Source organism: Cylas formicarius, unplaced genomic scaffold (genome assembly GCF_029955315.1).
Source record: "Cylas formicarius isolate icCylForm1 unplaced genomic scaffold, icCylForm1.1 PGA_scaffold_6__28_contigs__length_40554024, whole genome shotgun sequence".
In the NCBI taxonomy this organism is placed as follows: domain Eukaryota; kingdom Metazoa; phylum Arthropoda; class Insecta; order Coleoptera; family Brentidae; genus Cylas; species Cylas formicarius.
Window position 1 is genome coordinate 20,369,382 of NW_026844347.1, and position 15,419 is coordinate 20,384,800.

A 15,419-nucleotide genomic window follows, 5' to 3' on the forward strand; every position below is an offset into this window, starting at 1 on the left:
GGAAAATTCGCATTAGTTATGAATATTGCCCATTGCTGGTGAACAAGTTAGAAAAGGCTCAGTACCATGGAAGTGACTAGATTTGGAGATTCTGTTCTTTGTGTGAAAGCAATAAATAGCGCATTTTCGATGAATAGATTGAACACAAGAGAATGAACATCAAATCTTTGGAGAACTCAGGATGTGACATATTAATGTGATTATAACATTATAAGGTGATTCTGAAGGTTTCAAACTGGTCTAGGAAAAGTATGAGATATACGATTAAAGGTCTTGTAAAAAAGTATTTGATAATACAATTTTCAAAACCGTTCAGCATACCAGTTATAGATTAATAATTGAAAAAATTAACCATGTTTTTGAAATTTGGTTATTTTTTACGACTCTTAAATAATTGTTAATGATGTTTTGTTTCATTTGCGGTATAAAAGATCCAGTGGAAAACAAAGAAAAGGTTAATTTCAAGTTTATTTTTTGAGTCGGTAATCATTTATATGATTATAAAGCTTGGGTCGTTCTGGGGTTGAGAATGTTCAATATTATCACAATTCTTTAAATTTTGGATCTTTATCAAGAATCTAAAATAGATACAAATTTTCTATAAATTCACATACTGTTATTTTTGATCAATATTGTAATATAAAAATAAAGGAGAAATATGAAATAATTGTCATAATTATTTTCACTTTTATGTGTATATTGAGTATTTGTTGCTAAGCGTTTATTTTCATCATGTTGACATTAATATTAGATTACATTGAATTGCATCTTAACATCAGCAAGTGTTATGTGGTTCCTTACCACCACACAAGAACTCCTATAGTCTTTAATTACAATTTGGATGGTACTATCCTGACTAGACTTGCTGGAAAGGATTTGGGGATTTTATTTGACCAGACATTCTCTTTTGTACTTCACATTACTAAAATGGTGTCCAGTGCAATGCAAATTTTAGGATTCGTAATAAGAAATTGTAGGCATTTTTGCAGCTCAGCGACTGTATTTAGCTGTTACGGTAGATCCAAGTTAAGCAATGGTCACCAATATGTAACTGCCACGTTCAGTCCATTGAGAATGTGCAGAGAAGGTTACTGAAGTACCCAATATTCAGGGAGGAAGGTTCCTATCCTGAGAGGGGAGTCAATCATGATCTTCTGCTGGAAAGGTTCGCTGTACTGCTTGTGAGCTTGCGCAGAGACTTGCAATCTGTTTCATTTCTCTACAAGTCAGTTCATATGCAATTGCCCCTATTTACAATATGTGTATTACCTCCAACAAATTATCATCGCACTGTGATTTATATTATGATGGTCTCCAGGCAACACTTTGACAACTTCAATTGGCGCCAGCTTATCCGTCTTATCCTTTTCTTTCTCCATCTTTCCTTTTCTTTTAGTTGTAAGATTAGTTTTCAGGTCCATTGTGTACCTATATATATTGTATGATTTGTATTTAATATTTCCTGTAATTGGGTCATGTTACATGTTGGAAATAAAGTGCTATTATTATTATTATTATTATTATTATATTATTACTGCCATTCTGTTAACAGCTAAGCATCAACGAATGCTTAGTGAAGATGTCAGCGTAGCAACAAATGTTCTCCAGCAATGGTTTTCTGCAAATAACTTAGTCCTCAATAAACAAAAAACTCAAGAACTTACCTTCTCCTGCAGTAAAGTCGACTATCTGTATCAAAATAATATAACCCTCTTGGGATTCGTAATTGACAGGACTCTGTCATGGTCAGGCCAGATTCATGAGGTCTGTGCAACGTTGTCTCGGCGACTGTTCCTACTGAGACATCTCAGCCATTGTCTAACCCCGGCGGCCCTTAGGATAGCCTATTTTGGGCTTTTTCATAGTGTGCTGTCTTATGGCATTGTGCTTTGGGGTGGGGTTGGATATACGGAAAGAGCTTTTCGTTTGCAAAAGAAGGCTGTGCGGGTCCTCTGCGGTGCCAACCCGATTGCCCACTGCAAGCCCATTTTCTCTGACTTCCAGGTTATGACGCTGCCTTCTACTTATATATACCGATCCATCCTGTATATTCACGAAAACGCGGATGTCTATGGGACACTTGGCAATAGACATGAGTATAATACTAGGTATGTTGACATGATCACCCCACCTCACTCCAGACTGACGTCCTCACAAAACAATAAGATTAATGTTAAACTGTATAATGTTCTCCCAAATAATATAAAAAATCTACCATACAGACAATTCAAAAAGAGAATGAAAAGTTTTTTTACTGATAATCCTTTCTATGATATTAATGAATACTTGGAGTTGATCAAACATACTACACTTGAATAGACCACTGCGTTAGTGTGTTAGTTCTCAAAAATTGTACAACCTTTTATATTATATATATAAATTCTTTTGTATTGTTAACCTTTGACGTACCATTTGTTGTTTTTGTGACGTATCTGAATGGCCAATAAATTCTATTCTATTCTATTCTATTCTATTACACAGATAATATTTAATTTGTAATATTTTATTGTGGTATGGCTGACTTAAATTACTAATATTTTCCTCTCCTTTTTAATATAAATCACTTCTTGGTTAGCCAATTTTTGTTCATTATTATCCTGTATTAAAATTTTAGTTTCTTTAAAATTCATTTCATAGTTTTTTTAATTTTCATGTTTGTGTAAAGCAGTTCATGCATTTTTAGTATATTTATGCCTATTACTACGATTTTTTGAAAGTCGACCTTCCATTATATTTTTTTGAACAATTTAACCAAGATATTGAATATACAACATTTAATTCTTTTTAACTGTAATTTTGCATTTCAATCTTCACTCTCAATTCTTGAGATATAAAATTATGAACTTGAGATGATTTAGTTAGTCCGCATTTTCTTTTAAATAGACTCGCAAAAGGCCTTAAAAATGTTTAATTTAATTTAATTTAATTTAATCAATTTAACCCCTTTTGGGTAGACATGCCTCAATCTAAGGGCAGCGGTAGGCGTTTGATATCGCTTTCCCATATTTGTTACTTTCGAATAATCGATCAAATGAATTCTTTTTGAAAATATACTCGGTCCTCACTAAATTCCAAATCTCGATAATGGTGCGTCGTACAGCTTAGCCGTTGGTACAGATAAAATCAGAATCGAAAAAAAACCTTTTTTTTGCCTGTCCGTTCTCCGTTCTGCGAACGGTTTGAGCTACAGGCTTCAAATTTTGCTCCTTTTTAACAGTCCACGGAATGTATAAGATTTGTAAAAATGGCCGCGGTCAAGCTTCGGTGTCCATCTTTTTTTTTTCGATTTTCGACTGTTTTTTGGACATTCCTATGAAACACGATTAGTGTCCGCTTAGCGTTTGGTCCCCTGACGGAAATAATAAAAAAATTGGGTCTAAGAAAAAAATCATTTCTAGAAAACCGTTTCTTCAACGAAAAGACGCACAAGATTTGGCTCCATAAACTTTTACTCTTGACAATTTTTGAAGATTGTACAGGGTGGGCCACATATTCAAAAAAACTGAAAAATTGGTCCCCTTAATATTGAATATTGGCTATAAGTAAAAGACTGTGTCTCACATGTTAGCTCCTTTTACATGACAATATAGCCCGTCCAGACAGCTAAAACATTTGTATTTAGGGTTTTCACCTATTGCAAAGGGTGTTCCCAATATTCCGTGCTATATAAGAAACGTATTAAGCGTCCTAAATTTGCAGAACTCGACTTCAAATTTAGCAGAGAAGTGAAAGTCCTTGCCCACATTTAAACAGTAAAAATTGGGGGTAATTATTTTGGCTTCTAGAGAAAATGTTTTCCTGCATAACCATTCACGCGATAAGCAAAATTCTTTAAAAAGGTGATGCGGAAAATCCGGTTGTAAAACATTTATTTCGATTATATTCAGGGTTTTTCAGTTATAGGTAAAACTCTAGAAAAACCTAGAAAATTGTTCTTTTCCAGAGTAAATTATTAACTGCAAATCAAAATTCGTGATGACGTCATTGATTGTTACGGCGCACTGCATGGTTTCAGAGAAAACTTACTTTCTCGAAAACCATTTACTATTTTGGAAAAATTCTTGGGCCAGGAGACGTGGGAGATCCAGGGCTATAACCTCCATTTCCGACATTTGAACAATTAAGTACAGGGTGTGTCGATTATGGGAAAAACAATCTAAAAGATCCTGAAAATTGCATTTTTCGTGGATAAATTATTAGCCGTACATAAAGAACCATAAAACATGGGATAATGTGATTTAAACTGTGTAGTAAACTGCATCGAGAGTGTTTCAGGTTTCATCTATCATACGGGGTGCGCGAGAAACTTGCACTAATATCATTGGAAACCGTTATTACTTGTACAATTTTTTATATTTATCAAGGTTTGTGGTGAGTTTGAAATTCGGCGATACATGATAGAGGCTTTATACAGGGTGTATACAAAATATAATTACATCTATTCCCAAGGAGCATCCCTCTAGCAGAAGAAACTGCGAAGTCACCTCTTTTTGAAATTGAAAGCTGCTACGCACTACGAACTTGCCCCACCCAGCAAAGTTTTTTCGAAAACAATCTTGTTTTCCCTTTATCCATCTCAATCAACTTGTAGCCTCGCATGTAAGTTTTCTCTTACCAAGCTACTTATCCAGCAATTGGCTTTAATGACAATGTATTTTATCAACTATCAAGTGGTAAGCATTTAACAAATTGGCCTTTTCTTTCCTTAACATTCCGGCTGTTCGCCTTACGTAGCACGAAACGTAATTATGGCTTCTGCGATACCGGAGCACGTCACATGCACACAAAAATAAATCTTAGCCGAACTTGTTTTTATTGCCGGTATAAATACTCTGTGGTGAGCTTTTTAAATAACGGACTGCGCAATTAGCGAGGGGTATTTACTTCTCGCCATTCTCCGACTTTCTAAGCTCCTTCGCCCTGTTTGGTTTCTTGACTGGTTCTGGCGGTGGTTAAGTTAATTGTTCGGAAGAACGTTTCGGTTGTACAAAGAGAAGAAATGGGGCTATTATATACCGCGTGAGAAGTTTGAGTCGTTCGAGGTTCTAAAAAATCATGCCTCGTTCGACAACTATGTCTAGAACTTGGAATACACTTCTGAACTAAAGCCTACATTGATATACGTGCTGCTTTTATTGCTTCCTTTGGTCTCTGCAATTTTTATAGTTTGGTTTTGACCATAATCGTGTCATTCAACACTCTATGAATTGCAAAGGTGTTTAGGAAAAATTTGATATTAAAATTGTTTAACTAATATAATTTTAGTTCATTCATAAGATCACTTTCGAATTTTGGAAAAGTCTAGTAGTCTGGTTTTAATATTACCGGACCCATAAATTATAGTTATGTTATTTTGAGAGCTTTTAATGATGGAGATAAGTAGAGGTGGTAAAGCTTTATTTTTTCTAAATATTATTTCAAGCAATATTGCTATTTATTGCATTCAAATTGTTTGTATTTATAGTGATAAATTGGACAAAAGAAATATTAAAGAATTATTTTATTTGTTTACATAGAGCGAATTATAAAAAACAAAAACAATGTTAAAATGTTTAAATATCAACGTCTAGAAAAAACATGTAGCAAAAACAAAAATAAGACTTTAATACCATATGTCTCTTAAATGAAGGAATATTCCTTAAAGTTTTAACACATAGTATAACCATAAGATCTTATATCATTTGTGAATTTATTATTTATTAATTGGTAGATTAGCAATAATTAAATGTTATATAATATAATATAACTGTATCTAATGTTTAAATTTGGGCACAATAAAATGCCATAATCGATACATTTTTAAAATTTTAGCATCACCAATAACGTGTTAGAAGATATTACTGTCGTATTTCGAAATTCAGCTCAAATTTAATATAAATTTATATAGAGTAAACTAAAATAATTGGAAGATGTCTCGGATCTAATAAAACAAAACAAAACCAAAACCTTAGTTTGATACAAAGTCAACATCCATCGCGTTTCGCCTTAATTAACTTTTCCGAAGCGTTTCATAAAAATGTAAATTTCCCTTATTGTATTTAAAGAATATTTTTGTATTTTTCTGGCGTTGAGGCGGACCTTTCATTATTACGTGCAGGGTAAAAATTTCGTACCTGCTATAAACATTTGCATACGTATTACATACATTTAGCACTCGAGCTGTACAACGCTTCAAAATTTATTTATTGCCGCGGCAGTGAAAGCAAACGGAGAGTAAATCCTGCTTTATTCATTATTCTCCCCGAATGTAAAATTATATTTTCGACTCTGCGTTATCCCACTTCTGATAGTCCGGCAATATAAATTACCGAGCATTTCGATTAAACGCGCAACGGTGGTAGTATTTTTTGTTTTGGAATGACGTTTTACGAGGTGAATGCGAAAGGCGCTTTTCATTTGCTAAAAAATATTGTCCTCCTAAAAAACGGAGGCGCAGATGAAAAAATAGCACCTACAGTTAAAAATAACCTTTTTACTCCTCATTTTCTTCTTGCCTACAGTCTTCCACAAATATAACAATAACTGTGAAATTTAAAACATTTATCTGTAAATACCTAAGTGTTTCGGTGGAAAAACCATCATCAGCAAAATTTTAAAAATTGAAAGCTACACATAGAAACCATGTTTTTCCAAATGTATCGAGTGATTTATACAGTGGAAAGGCTTGTGCTACGTCGTCAAAAATTGGAGCGACTATTTTAGGTTTACTCATCGTGATAAAGTGGATTTAGAAGAGTTGATTGATGCCTTTTTATAGACCCAAACCGAAAATTGGTTAAACTTCTACTATGAATCAAAAAGGACGTAATTCGTATTTTCGTCAGTCTCTCATTCGGTTTGGACAAAGTCGATAGCAACGAAATATGTGCAATAAAACTCTCTAGATGTTGTTTTGCTTTTAATGCTGGTAAAAGTTTCCCAAATCTCTCAAAAGTGGGTAGTAGTAAATGAGAATCGGACATATATGATTTGGATATACCAAATACTTCACAAGAAAGATTTAAAAGAATTACGACAAAATTTGAACAAATAAGTAAACTCATCGTGCAACATTAAGATTTCTCTGTCTAAGTCGCCATTTTGTTTTTTAATCTTGTTTTCACCTCACTTTTTAGATGAAATACGGAATTCAATGTCAAAAGAAACAATTACAGATTATTTATAAATATTAAACAAATAAAAAGTCAATATCGGGTATTTACTCCTCCATCGCTTATAACCGACGTCGACCACCCACGCTCGACGAACCTGACGTCTAATTTGTGCTTGATCGATATTAATCCATATTTCCCTGATAATGTTTTCTTTATCCCCAAAGGATGCTTGGGATTGATGACCACTGAGGTACCTACCCATTTGATCCCATAAATATTCTTTTGGGTAAAGGTCTCATATTCTATTGGGTAAAGGTCTCGAACGTGTAGAGGCCAGTCTAGATTCTCAATATTCACCTGAGTTAATTAACTTTGTACCTATATTCGCAGTATGTGGCTTGTTGTTATCTTGCATTACCAGCTTTTGGGACCGTATGCTCAATTTTCGCTATTTAAAGGTACCCCTCGCAAAGATGCGATGTTTGTACTAACTGTCAAAGAAATTCCCCTTAATTTTCAGTCCACTTTACAAGTGCCCTGGAAAAGTAAAGTTTTGCTTGGATATGATCTGTATTTAACCGCGTTTGTCTTCTTGGAATTCTGAACCTTAAATACCTTTCTACGAGGCGTGTCCCAACAGTCGTTATGCTCACGTAGAAATCGATATCTCGATGTCACAAATCGTTATCTCAACACATTTCAACTAACTAAGTCCAGAACTGACCACAACTGCTCACTTCTAGTTTGCCACAGCACCTCTTATGTGAAACACCCAGTCTCCTTCCTACAACTCGGTGACTCATTCCTTCCTGGATTAATATTCGCTCTATACTAACTGATCACACGAAATGTAGAGAAACAACATTACATTCAAATAACAGCTGAATGTAATAATAGTTTAAGTCTTGGTTTTCCATATCTCCAGTTAGAGAGAAAAGATGCGGCTACAGGTTAATATAGATAGACACCTAATAATGTTGACGGGAATTTCTTCAAAATGTGACATTGAGCAGAAAACTCCGTACATGGCTAAAACTGAAATTTAATTAAAAATATTTGCCACAACATCGTCGCTGAAGATTTAAGGTACAATTAAAAGAATTTATACCCGAATCGAGTCAGTAGTTTGCGAAAAAATCAGCCTTGAAATTGACCCAAATTTTGGTGGTGCGTTAATTTTCATGATTTTGATTTTTTTTAAATACTTGCCGAGTAAATTTAGTAAACAGAGAAGCTTTTCATAGCCAATAACCTTTTCTTCACTTTCAAAGTTTTTTCTCTTACGCCGGAAACGAAACTCATATGTGCGCCAGAATCAGCACAGGAGATGTTGGAAAAAGGATGAGATAAATGTTTGACTTTGATTATTAAGGAGTACTTTTCAATTATGTGTTGCAAAAAATCAAGAATCAAATAATACCGTTAACAGAGCAATGGAAAGTTTGAATTATGGACGACTAGGAGGTTTATCGTGCTTTCCTAGGGAAAAAATGACGCATAGGGACGACAAAATCGTAGGCGACACTGGTTCGCCACTAGACTTTTGGCAACCGTCCAAACTGGGAAGAGGCAGAAAATTTGTGACCTATTTTCTGGGAAGCCAACACGACGACGAGGCAAAATGATGAGAGGACAATAAACAGGCAAAAACACAAGCGTAAGCGGTACGTTGCCGCCGCAGAGTATTAACTTTTTGTACGAAACAAAGAACGGGATTATGTCGAGTGTTGCCTGTTCCAAAGGTCCTCCTATCAATCACGTTTTAGTGCGGGTATGTTAGATGACAAATAAGTGACATATACAAAGATTTACAAATAGGAAAGACTTTGTTGGCCTTTTTTGTGCAGGGACATTATTTTAGATGTCTCACTATAAATAGAAACTAGCTATGTGGTATTTTCAAATTTCACAGGTCGTTTTCTACGGAACTTTTGACGAGAAATTTAAAATAATGACATCTGTCAAATGTCAGAGATACGACGCAATCTTCGTTCTCTATTTAAACAAACACCTGTACATTTTTTTGTCCTTAAACAGATCATTCAAAGTTCGAATTTACAAATTCAAAGGTTTAGAACCCATAGAACAAACTGTTTTGGATGTATAGAGAGTTGGGGGTTTAATTCGTCGATAGTCGAAAGTTATTTTACGCACCGACATAGAATCATTCCTATTTGCTAATTTCCATCCTGAAAAAATGTTTTTCGATGTCATTTTGGAAAAGTAAGTTAAAAAACCAATGGTTACCTAAAGAAAGATTGCTTCTATGTCAAGTACGTCATCCCTGTTGTTATATCTAAATATAGTTATGAGGCTGGTGTAAGAAAATAGTCCTGTCATTTAGCTTTGGATTACAATTTATTTATGAACTACACGTGAATGAATAATTTTCAAATTGTGATGCAGGTGATACAGTGTGGATTCTACCAGAGTTTAAAAAAATATATTTGAAGTTGCAGCTGCGTTTCTTGATGCGCCAATTAGTAAGTAATTTGAGTTATAAAATTTGATATATTTTATAATATGTTATTTTGATAAATCTGATCGTTTGATAGTCTGATCTCTAAGAGCTCTAATGCGCAATTGATTGTGCGACACATTGGAGCTCTATTCTGCCACAGAACTAGTTGAGTCATGTCAAAATCAATATGTATTATAGGTTCCAATTAATAAACATATTGCGAAGTTATTGATCGAAAGCTGCTGCATGGGAAAATGGGTAATATCATCTTTAATCGGGTTAATATTCACAAGGACTTACTGAATGGCTGGAACTATTGGTATTTCTAGACGTGTAGTTTTGAAACTGCACTGCTGCATTTGTCAAACGGGTAAAAACATTTGTCGGTTTTTAAATAAGCACAGGTTTGAATGATTAGTTTGAACAAATTTTCTTTATTTAATGGCTTCGCAATATCACGAAATAATTTGTTTATAAAATGAAAATAATATGTTTATTTTCTATATTTTCAGGTAAGCATGCCTTTAAAGTAGTTGACGATTTCACGACAACCAATAAGTAAGTCTTTAATTTGTATGATTCTCTTCTATTTTATATATTTAATTTTCAAATTTCAAGTTCTCATTATTTCTTATACTCTTTTCATGTAACCGTATAGCCTTTAGAAAGTACATAAAAGTATTATATATTTTTCAAGGGTGTTTGGGGGAAGCAAATGGGACGTTCATGGTTACAAATTTGGTTTGGTCGAATAAGATTTGATGTCCGGTTTTATGACTGCGTTCAGCAACTGCTGAGCAATTTATTTGTCGTAGTCTTAAGGCTCTTTCACGTCGATATTTTTCGTCATGTCTCTACAATGTATTCTTTGCCGCATATGCTTGGAATTATGCCTACTACGGGTAACTCAAAATTTTTTCTTTGACGGATCGAAGATCTTAAGAGATTTTTGAACAAGTGGCAAATTTGATTTTAGCATTATATATCGTAAAAACTTTTGTTATGTGGTCAGTGATGTTTTGAGCTCATGGAAACACCGTAGTTACAAGTACGGGATTGCTTGCGGACTCATTTCTTTTGGGATAATATCAACTAATTCAATGGTAAAGCGTATGTTAAGGTTTATAGAGTTTAAATGTGTAAGTAAATCTCGAAGGCATTCTTGAGCGTCAGGCTGCTTTACATTTTCGATTATTCTTATCGTTAAGTTTAGGGAAAACCTGCGCACACAGACTGATACCTCAATGCAGTGTCACATCACAATTGGGCCTAAAAGCCATCGGTGATCAATCCTCTTGTTTACAGAGCCGTAGAAATATCTCAATCCGAATCGCGAATATATATAATTTTGATCAGTTTGCTACATTCTAACTTACAAAATAAAAAACGTGACTCGTAAACGCAACACATCGTAATAGTACGTGTATTTTACCGTTACACAGCCGTAGCGCACAGGCGCTCTGCGCCCTTCTATCAAGGATTGCAGCCGGCAGCCGCGTGTCGAACTTCAGAGGGTGTTCTAACTTGGGGGTGATCACACCGGTTTGTCCTTGAATCGTTTGTTCCACGAAAATCGGAACTTGATAATGGTCTCATTTGAATAAAAACTGAGTTTGTAAACTCTTGGAATATTTTCCCCGTTTCGTGTTGGTATATTAATTTTGGTCCCATTCATCGGAATTGTACCGGGGCTTGTTCTGTTTTCGAACACCTAATGTATGTGAAACGTGATAGTATATTTATAAGGTGATACATTTTAACGAGCTAGAGGGTTGTTTCCTACCTTATGCGGGTGTTGTAATTAATGCGTCCCAAATGAACTGTTGATGTAATTGCGTTAGACTGTTTGTTATGTTGTTTTGACGTTTGCAACTGAAAGTGTCGACTACTCATGAATGGGAGCCACGTTAACCAAAGCTAGCCGCGTAAGTGTTTCTATTTTAATTTATTGTTCGTAATAGTGACAAATTAGGAGTAGTTCGTTATAACGAATTATGTGACCAACATACGAGGCTTTCAAGAAGTACACTTCCTCAAGCATTAAAAATGATTCATCACGCAGTAGGTGCCATTTAGAAAAACAAAACGAGCAACTTCTTTGGCGTGCAATTAAAAATTTGTAATTTCTTAATTTTTGTTTCCTTTGTTTTTCTGTTTTTGAATTCTAGTTTTTCTCTAGAGGGTTGCCAAAAAATTTGTAATATAAATAATAAGCGAGTAAGTAATGAATTCTTAACAAAAAAGTAAAATTTACTAAAAAACGTTCAGAAAATTGGCTGCCTTAGTAACAAAAAATTAACAAAGAGTAAAAGTTCGAGTAAAAACCTAGGGCATTCAATTTGATTCTACTTGGAAATATATATTTTTGGTTGTCCTTTGAATAAATCACTCGTTTAAACTTTGTGCCCGGTTTGTTGACTTTTGCGTTGTTAACTGGGTTGCTATAAGAACTAGTTTTAAATTTTGTTTTGTTCTGTGTTTATTCTACCCTATATCAATTTGATCACTCTAATTCGGTTGCTTGCTTAAATTGTAGGCATAATTCCAAAAATTTGCTTTCCTAGTGAAATTAGCAAACTTCCGCACAGAGTTTGGACTTATTGTTTGAAAACTATCCTGTGATTATTTTTTCTTTTTTGAAAACAAATTTGACATGTTAATGACACTCCAGAAACTTAATTTGGAAAATCTTTAAACCATTAATTCAAACGAATACAAGTCGCTATTCTGTCCAAGAAGTAGAAGTTGATGCAGAATTTAACTTATTGAAAATATTTTGGCCACTTATAACTTCGAATATGAGCTGTTAAATATCAAATATTATATTTTTGTAAAATATTTTTGACCTTGCGGTGTTGCGAGTCAATGCGACTTATACCAACGTTTCTTTTTTAAATGTATGTTATGAAGCATTCTGACACTTTTTTATATATTATATCCTATCTTGATCTTGAACCGTTTCTACGATAAAACAAACATTGTTAAATCAAATCTTTTTTTGCAACCGGTACAGTTTCATATCTGAGTTTTTGGTTACGATGCATTGTTCGAATGCTACAATTTCATTGAAAGGGCTTGTATAATACATGTAACAATATTTTCACTCAAGAGAATTCTTATAGGGAAATTTTTTTCTGCCTTGTCGAGTTGAACGGTAGAAAATAATGTACAAGGAGAAACAGCAAACAATTATTCACGATTACTAACCTCTCAGTTTTTATATTCCAACAAAATTTTACTTCGTGCACATAGTTATACTACTATATGGTAGTTTATTATTATATATTATAGAATGATGGGAAAGTACAAACTTAGAGGGAGCTCGTGGTATTATATGCGCAATACCGTGCGATAAGAAGGCAATAATTCAGTTAAATGGGCTGCTCTGTATCATCACGTGGTTTAAAAGAACTATTTACTTTAGCCGGGTTGTATTGCCATTCTAAAATATCAAACAGATTTGTATAAATTTGTTACCCAAATAAGGATAATCCGTTTTCTGCTCGAATATCAAAGATTTTATAAGTCGGTAAGGAGAATAGCCGCGCTTCCAAATTTTTTCTTATTTAATCAAAACTGTTACTTGCACGATCACGATCATGAATCACGAGCTCGTGATCTCGAATCCGTAGCGCAGAGGTAGATATATCTGGTACGATCATTACTTGCCTAATTATCAACGTCAAATACGTAGCGAATGTGCTTTTTTTTAAAGTCAGCGTCCTGCATCCCTCAAATAACAGTAATAAATTATTTCTCGATAGTTAGTTCTAACAAAAATACGTTAAGTTGGGCGGTGTGACTGACGTCGATTTGCATGTATCCAAAATATAATACGAAATAAAAAATGCCATTGACTTTGCCGTACCTTGTAAATTTTTGCCTTAATGATAGAAATACGTGTATCGTAAACGGCCAGTTGTCACGCACGCGTGGTTTATTCGCCAGATACGCTCAACATCCGTGCGTATAGCGCCCTTTTTCAGGAAATAGGTTTTTACGGTTCATAAGGTTTTGTTGCCGCCCACCGCCTACACGCATGGCCTATTATTATCTATATCCTAGATAAAGATAATTAAAATTACAAATTCGTTTCTACAGTCAGGGATGTGTTTTACGGTCTGTGACATATTTCCGCCTCCATGGCTTTATAGTGTTTGATAGTTTGACAACATTGCCCCTGTAGTGAATAAAGTAGCTTTACCATTGATTCGAAACATTTTTAAATTAGTATTTTCATAGAAACAGTTGTCTAGCTACAACAGGTTTGTAAGGTTATTGTAATATTTCATTATTTATTATGAATACCTTTTTACTATTTTCTAAATGCTGTTCCTCGTTTGTTCCTATTTTGTGATTCTCCAAAAATCTTAAATTACAATACATTTTATAAAACGTTTCACGTTATTTGTACATATTATTTGGCCACAATGTTCGTAGAAAATAAGCAAAGTTACCAAAACATTGAATTGAATTATAATTTCATGCTGATGTGGTACCTATGGGGTATATATATATATATATATATATATATATATATATATATATATATATATATATATATATATATATATATATATATATATATATATATATATATATATATATATATATATATATATATATATATATAAATGTGATGACACTATATTCCGGGATATCATCCGTTCGCTCGTTGAACTCCGACTGGAATCCTGCATCCGACTGGAATCCTGCAAATCTTGCATCCGACTGGAATCCTGCAGACGTTTCGCCAAAATCTCACTTGGCATCTTCAATGCTCGCGCTCCGAAAACACTTCGAACACTCATATATATATATATATATATATATATATATATATATATATATATATATATATATATATATATATATATATATATATATATATATATATATATATATATATATATATATATATATTCTCACGTATTGATTCACGGATGGAAAAATGTGATGACACTATATTCCGGGATATCATCCGTTCGCTCGTTGAACTCCGACTGGAATCCTGCAAATCTTGCATCCGACTGGAATCCTGCAGACGTTTCGCCAAAATCTCACTTGGCATCTTCAATGCTCGCGCTCCGAAAACACTTCGAACACTGGGAGGTTATCGGCGGTGCGTGCGGTATTTATACTCTGCGCCGGAGATGGTAACGGTGCTGCTTGTGCGTGGGGGGAGGTGGCTCCGCCCCCTGAATTGTCGCGTTGTTAGTTTCGCCCGATCGTAGTTGCGATGTCCCCGTTGGCTGCTGCGCATCGCTCTGCTGTTTGATTATCGTTCTCCACGTGTTGGATAAATGCAGAGCGTCGTCTCTCGTATTGAGGTGTCCGGACTTTTCTATTTCGATGGCCTCTCGTATAATCCTAGTCCTAAAATCAGGAATATTAGCTATTTGTTTGCAAGTGCCGAAATCAATTTTATGGCCTGTCTGATGTTGGTGCTGAAACAAAGCAGATGTTGTTTGTTTGTTTCTTATGGCTAAACGATGTTCCTCGAGCCTGGCTGAAATCCTTCTGTTGGTCTGTCCCACATACGTCAGGCTGCACGATCCGCATGCTACACTGTATACTCCTTGGTTTTCCAGAGTAATTTTTTGTTTTGGGTTTCTTAGTATTGCTCCGATGGTATGGTCAGGTTTGTATGCCGTTGATATGTCGTGTTTCCGTAATATTCGGCCGATTTTGTCAGTAACCCCCTTGATGTATGGCAGGACAGCGATCGATCTTCGTTGGGTCTCGTCCTGCACTCTCTGCTGCGGCTGTTGTTGTTTACCGATTGCCTTGCTGATGGTGCGCCTTCGGTATCCGTTTTGTTGAAGACAGGTACTAATTTTCTTCAGTTCTTTATCTCTGTTCCT

General features: G+C 34.7%; 1 protein-coding gene across 4 annotated transcripts in view; it reads left to right on the forward strand.

The window, feature by feature from the left end:
* The window catches only part of LOC132703328 (uncharacterized), a 331,950-nt gene that overhangs the window by 165,390 nt on the left and 151,141 nt on the right, over positions 1–15,419 (forward strand). Inside the window, exon 1 of one of the 4 annotated variants that reach the window (XM_060672508.1) lies at positions 11,094–11,480. The exons of the other annotated variants lie outside the window; for them this stretch is intronic. Within the exon in view, the coding sequence (XP_060528491.1) occupies positions 11,451–11,480 (30 nt within the window). The 5' untranslated portion in view covers positions 11,094–11,450. Of the gene's footprint in view, positions 1–11,093; positions 11,481–15,419 lie in introns of those variants that run through there. 4 annotated transcript variants of the gene reach the window in all.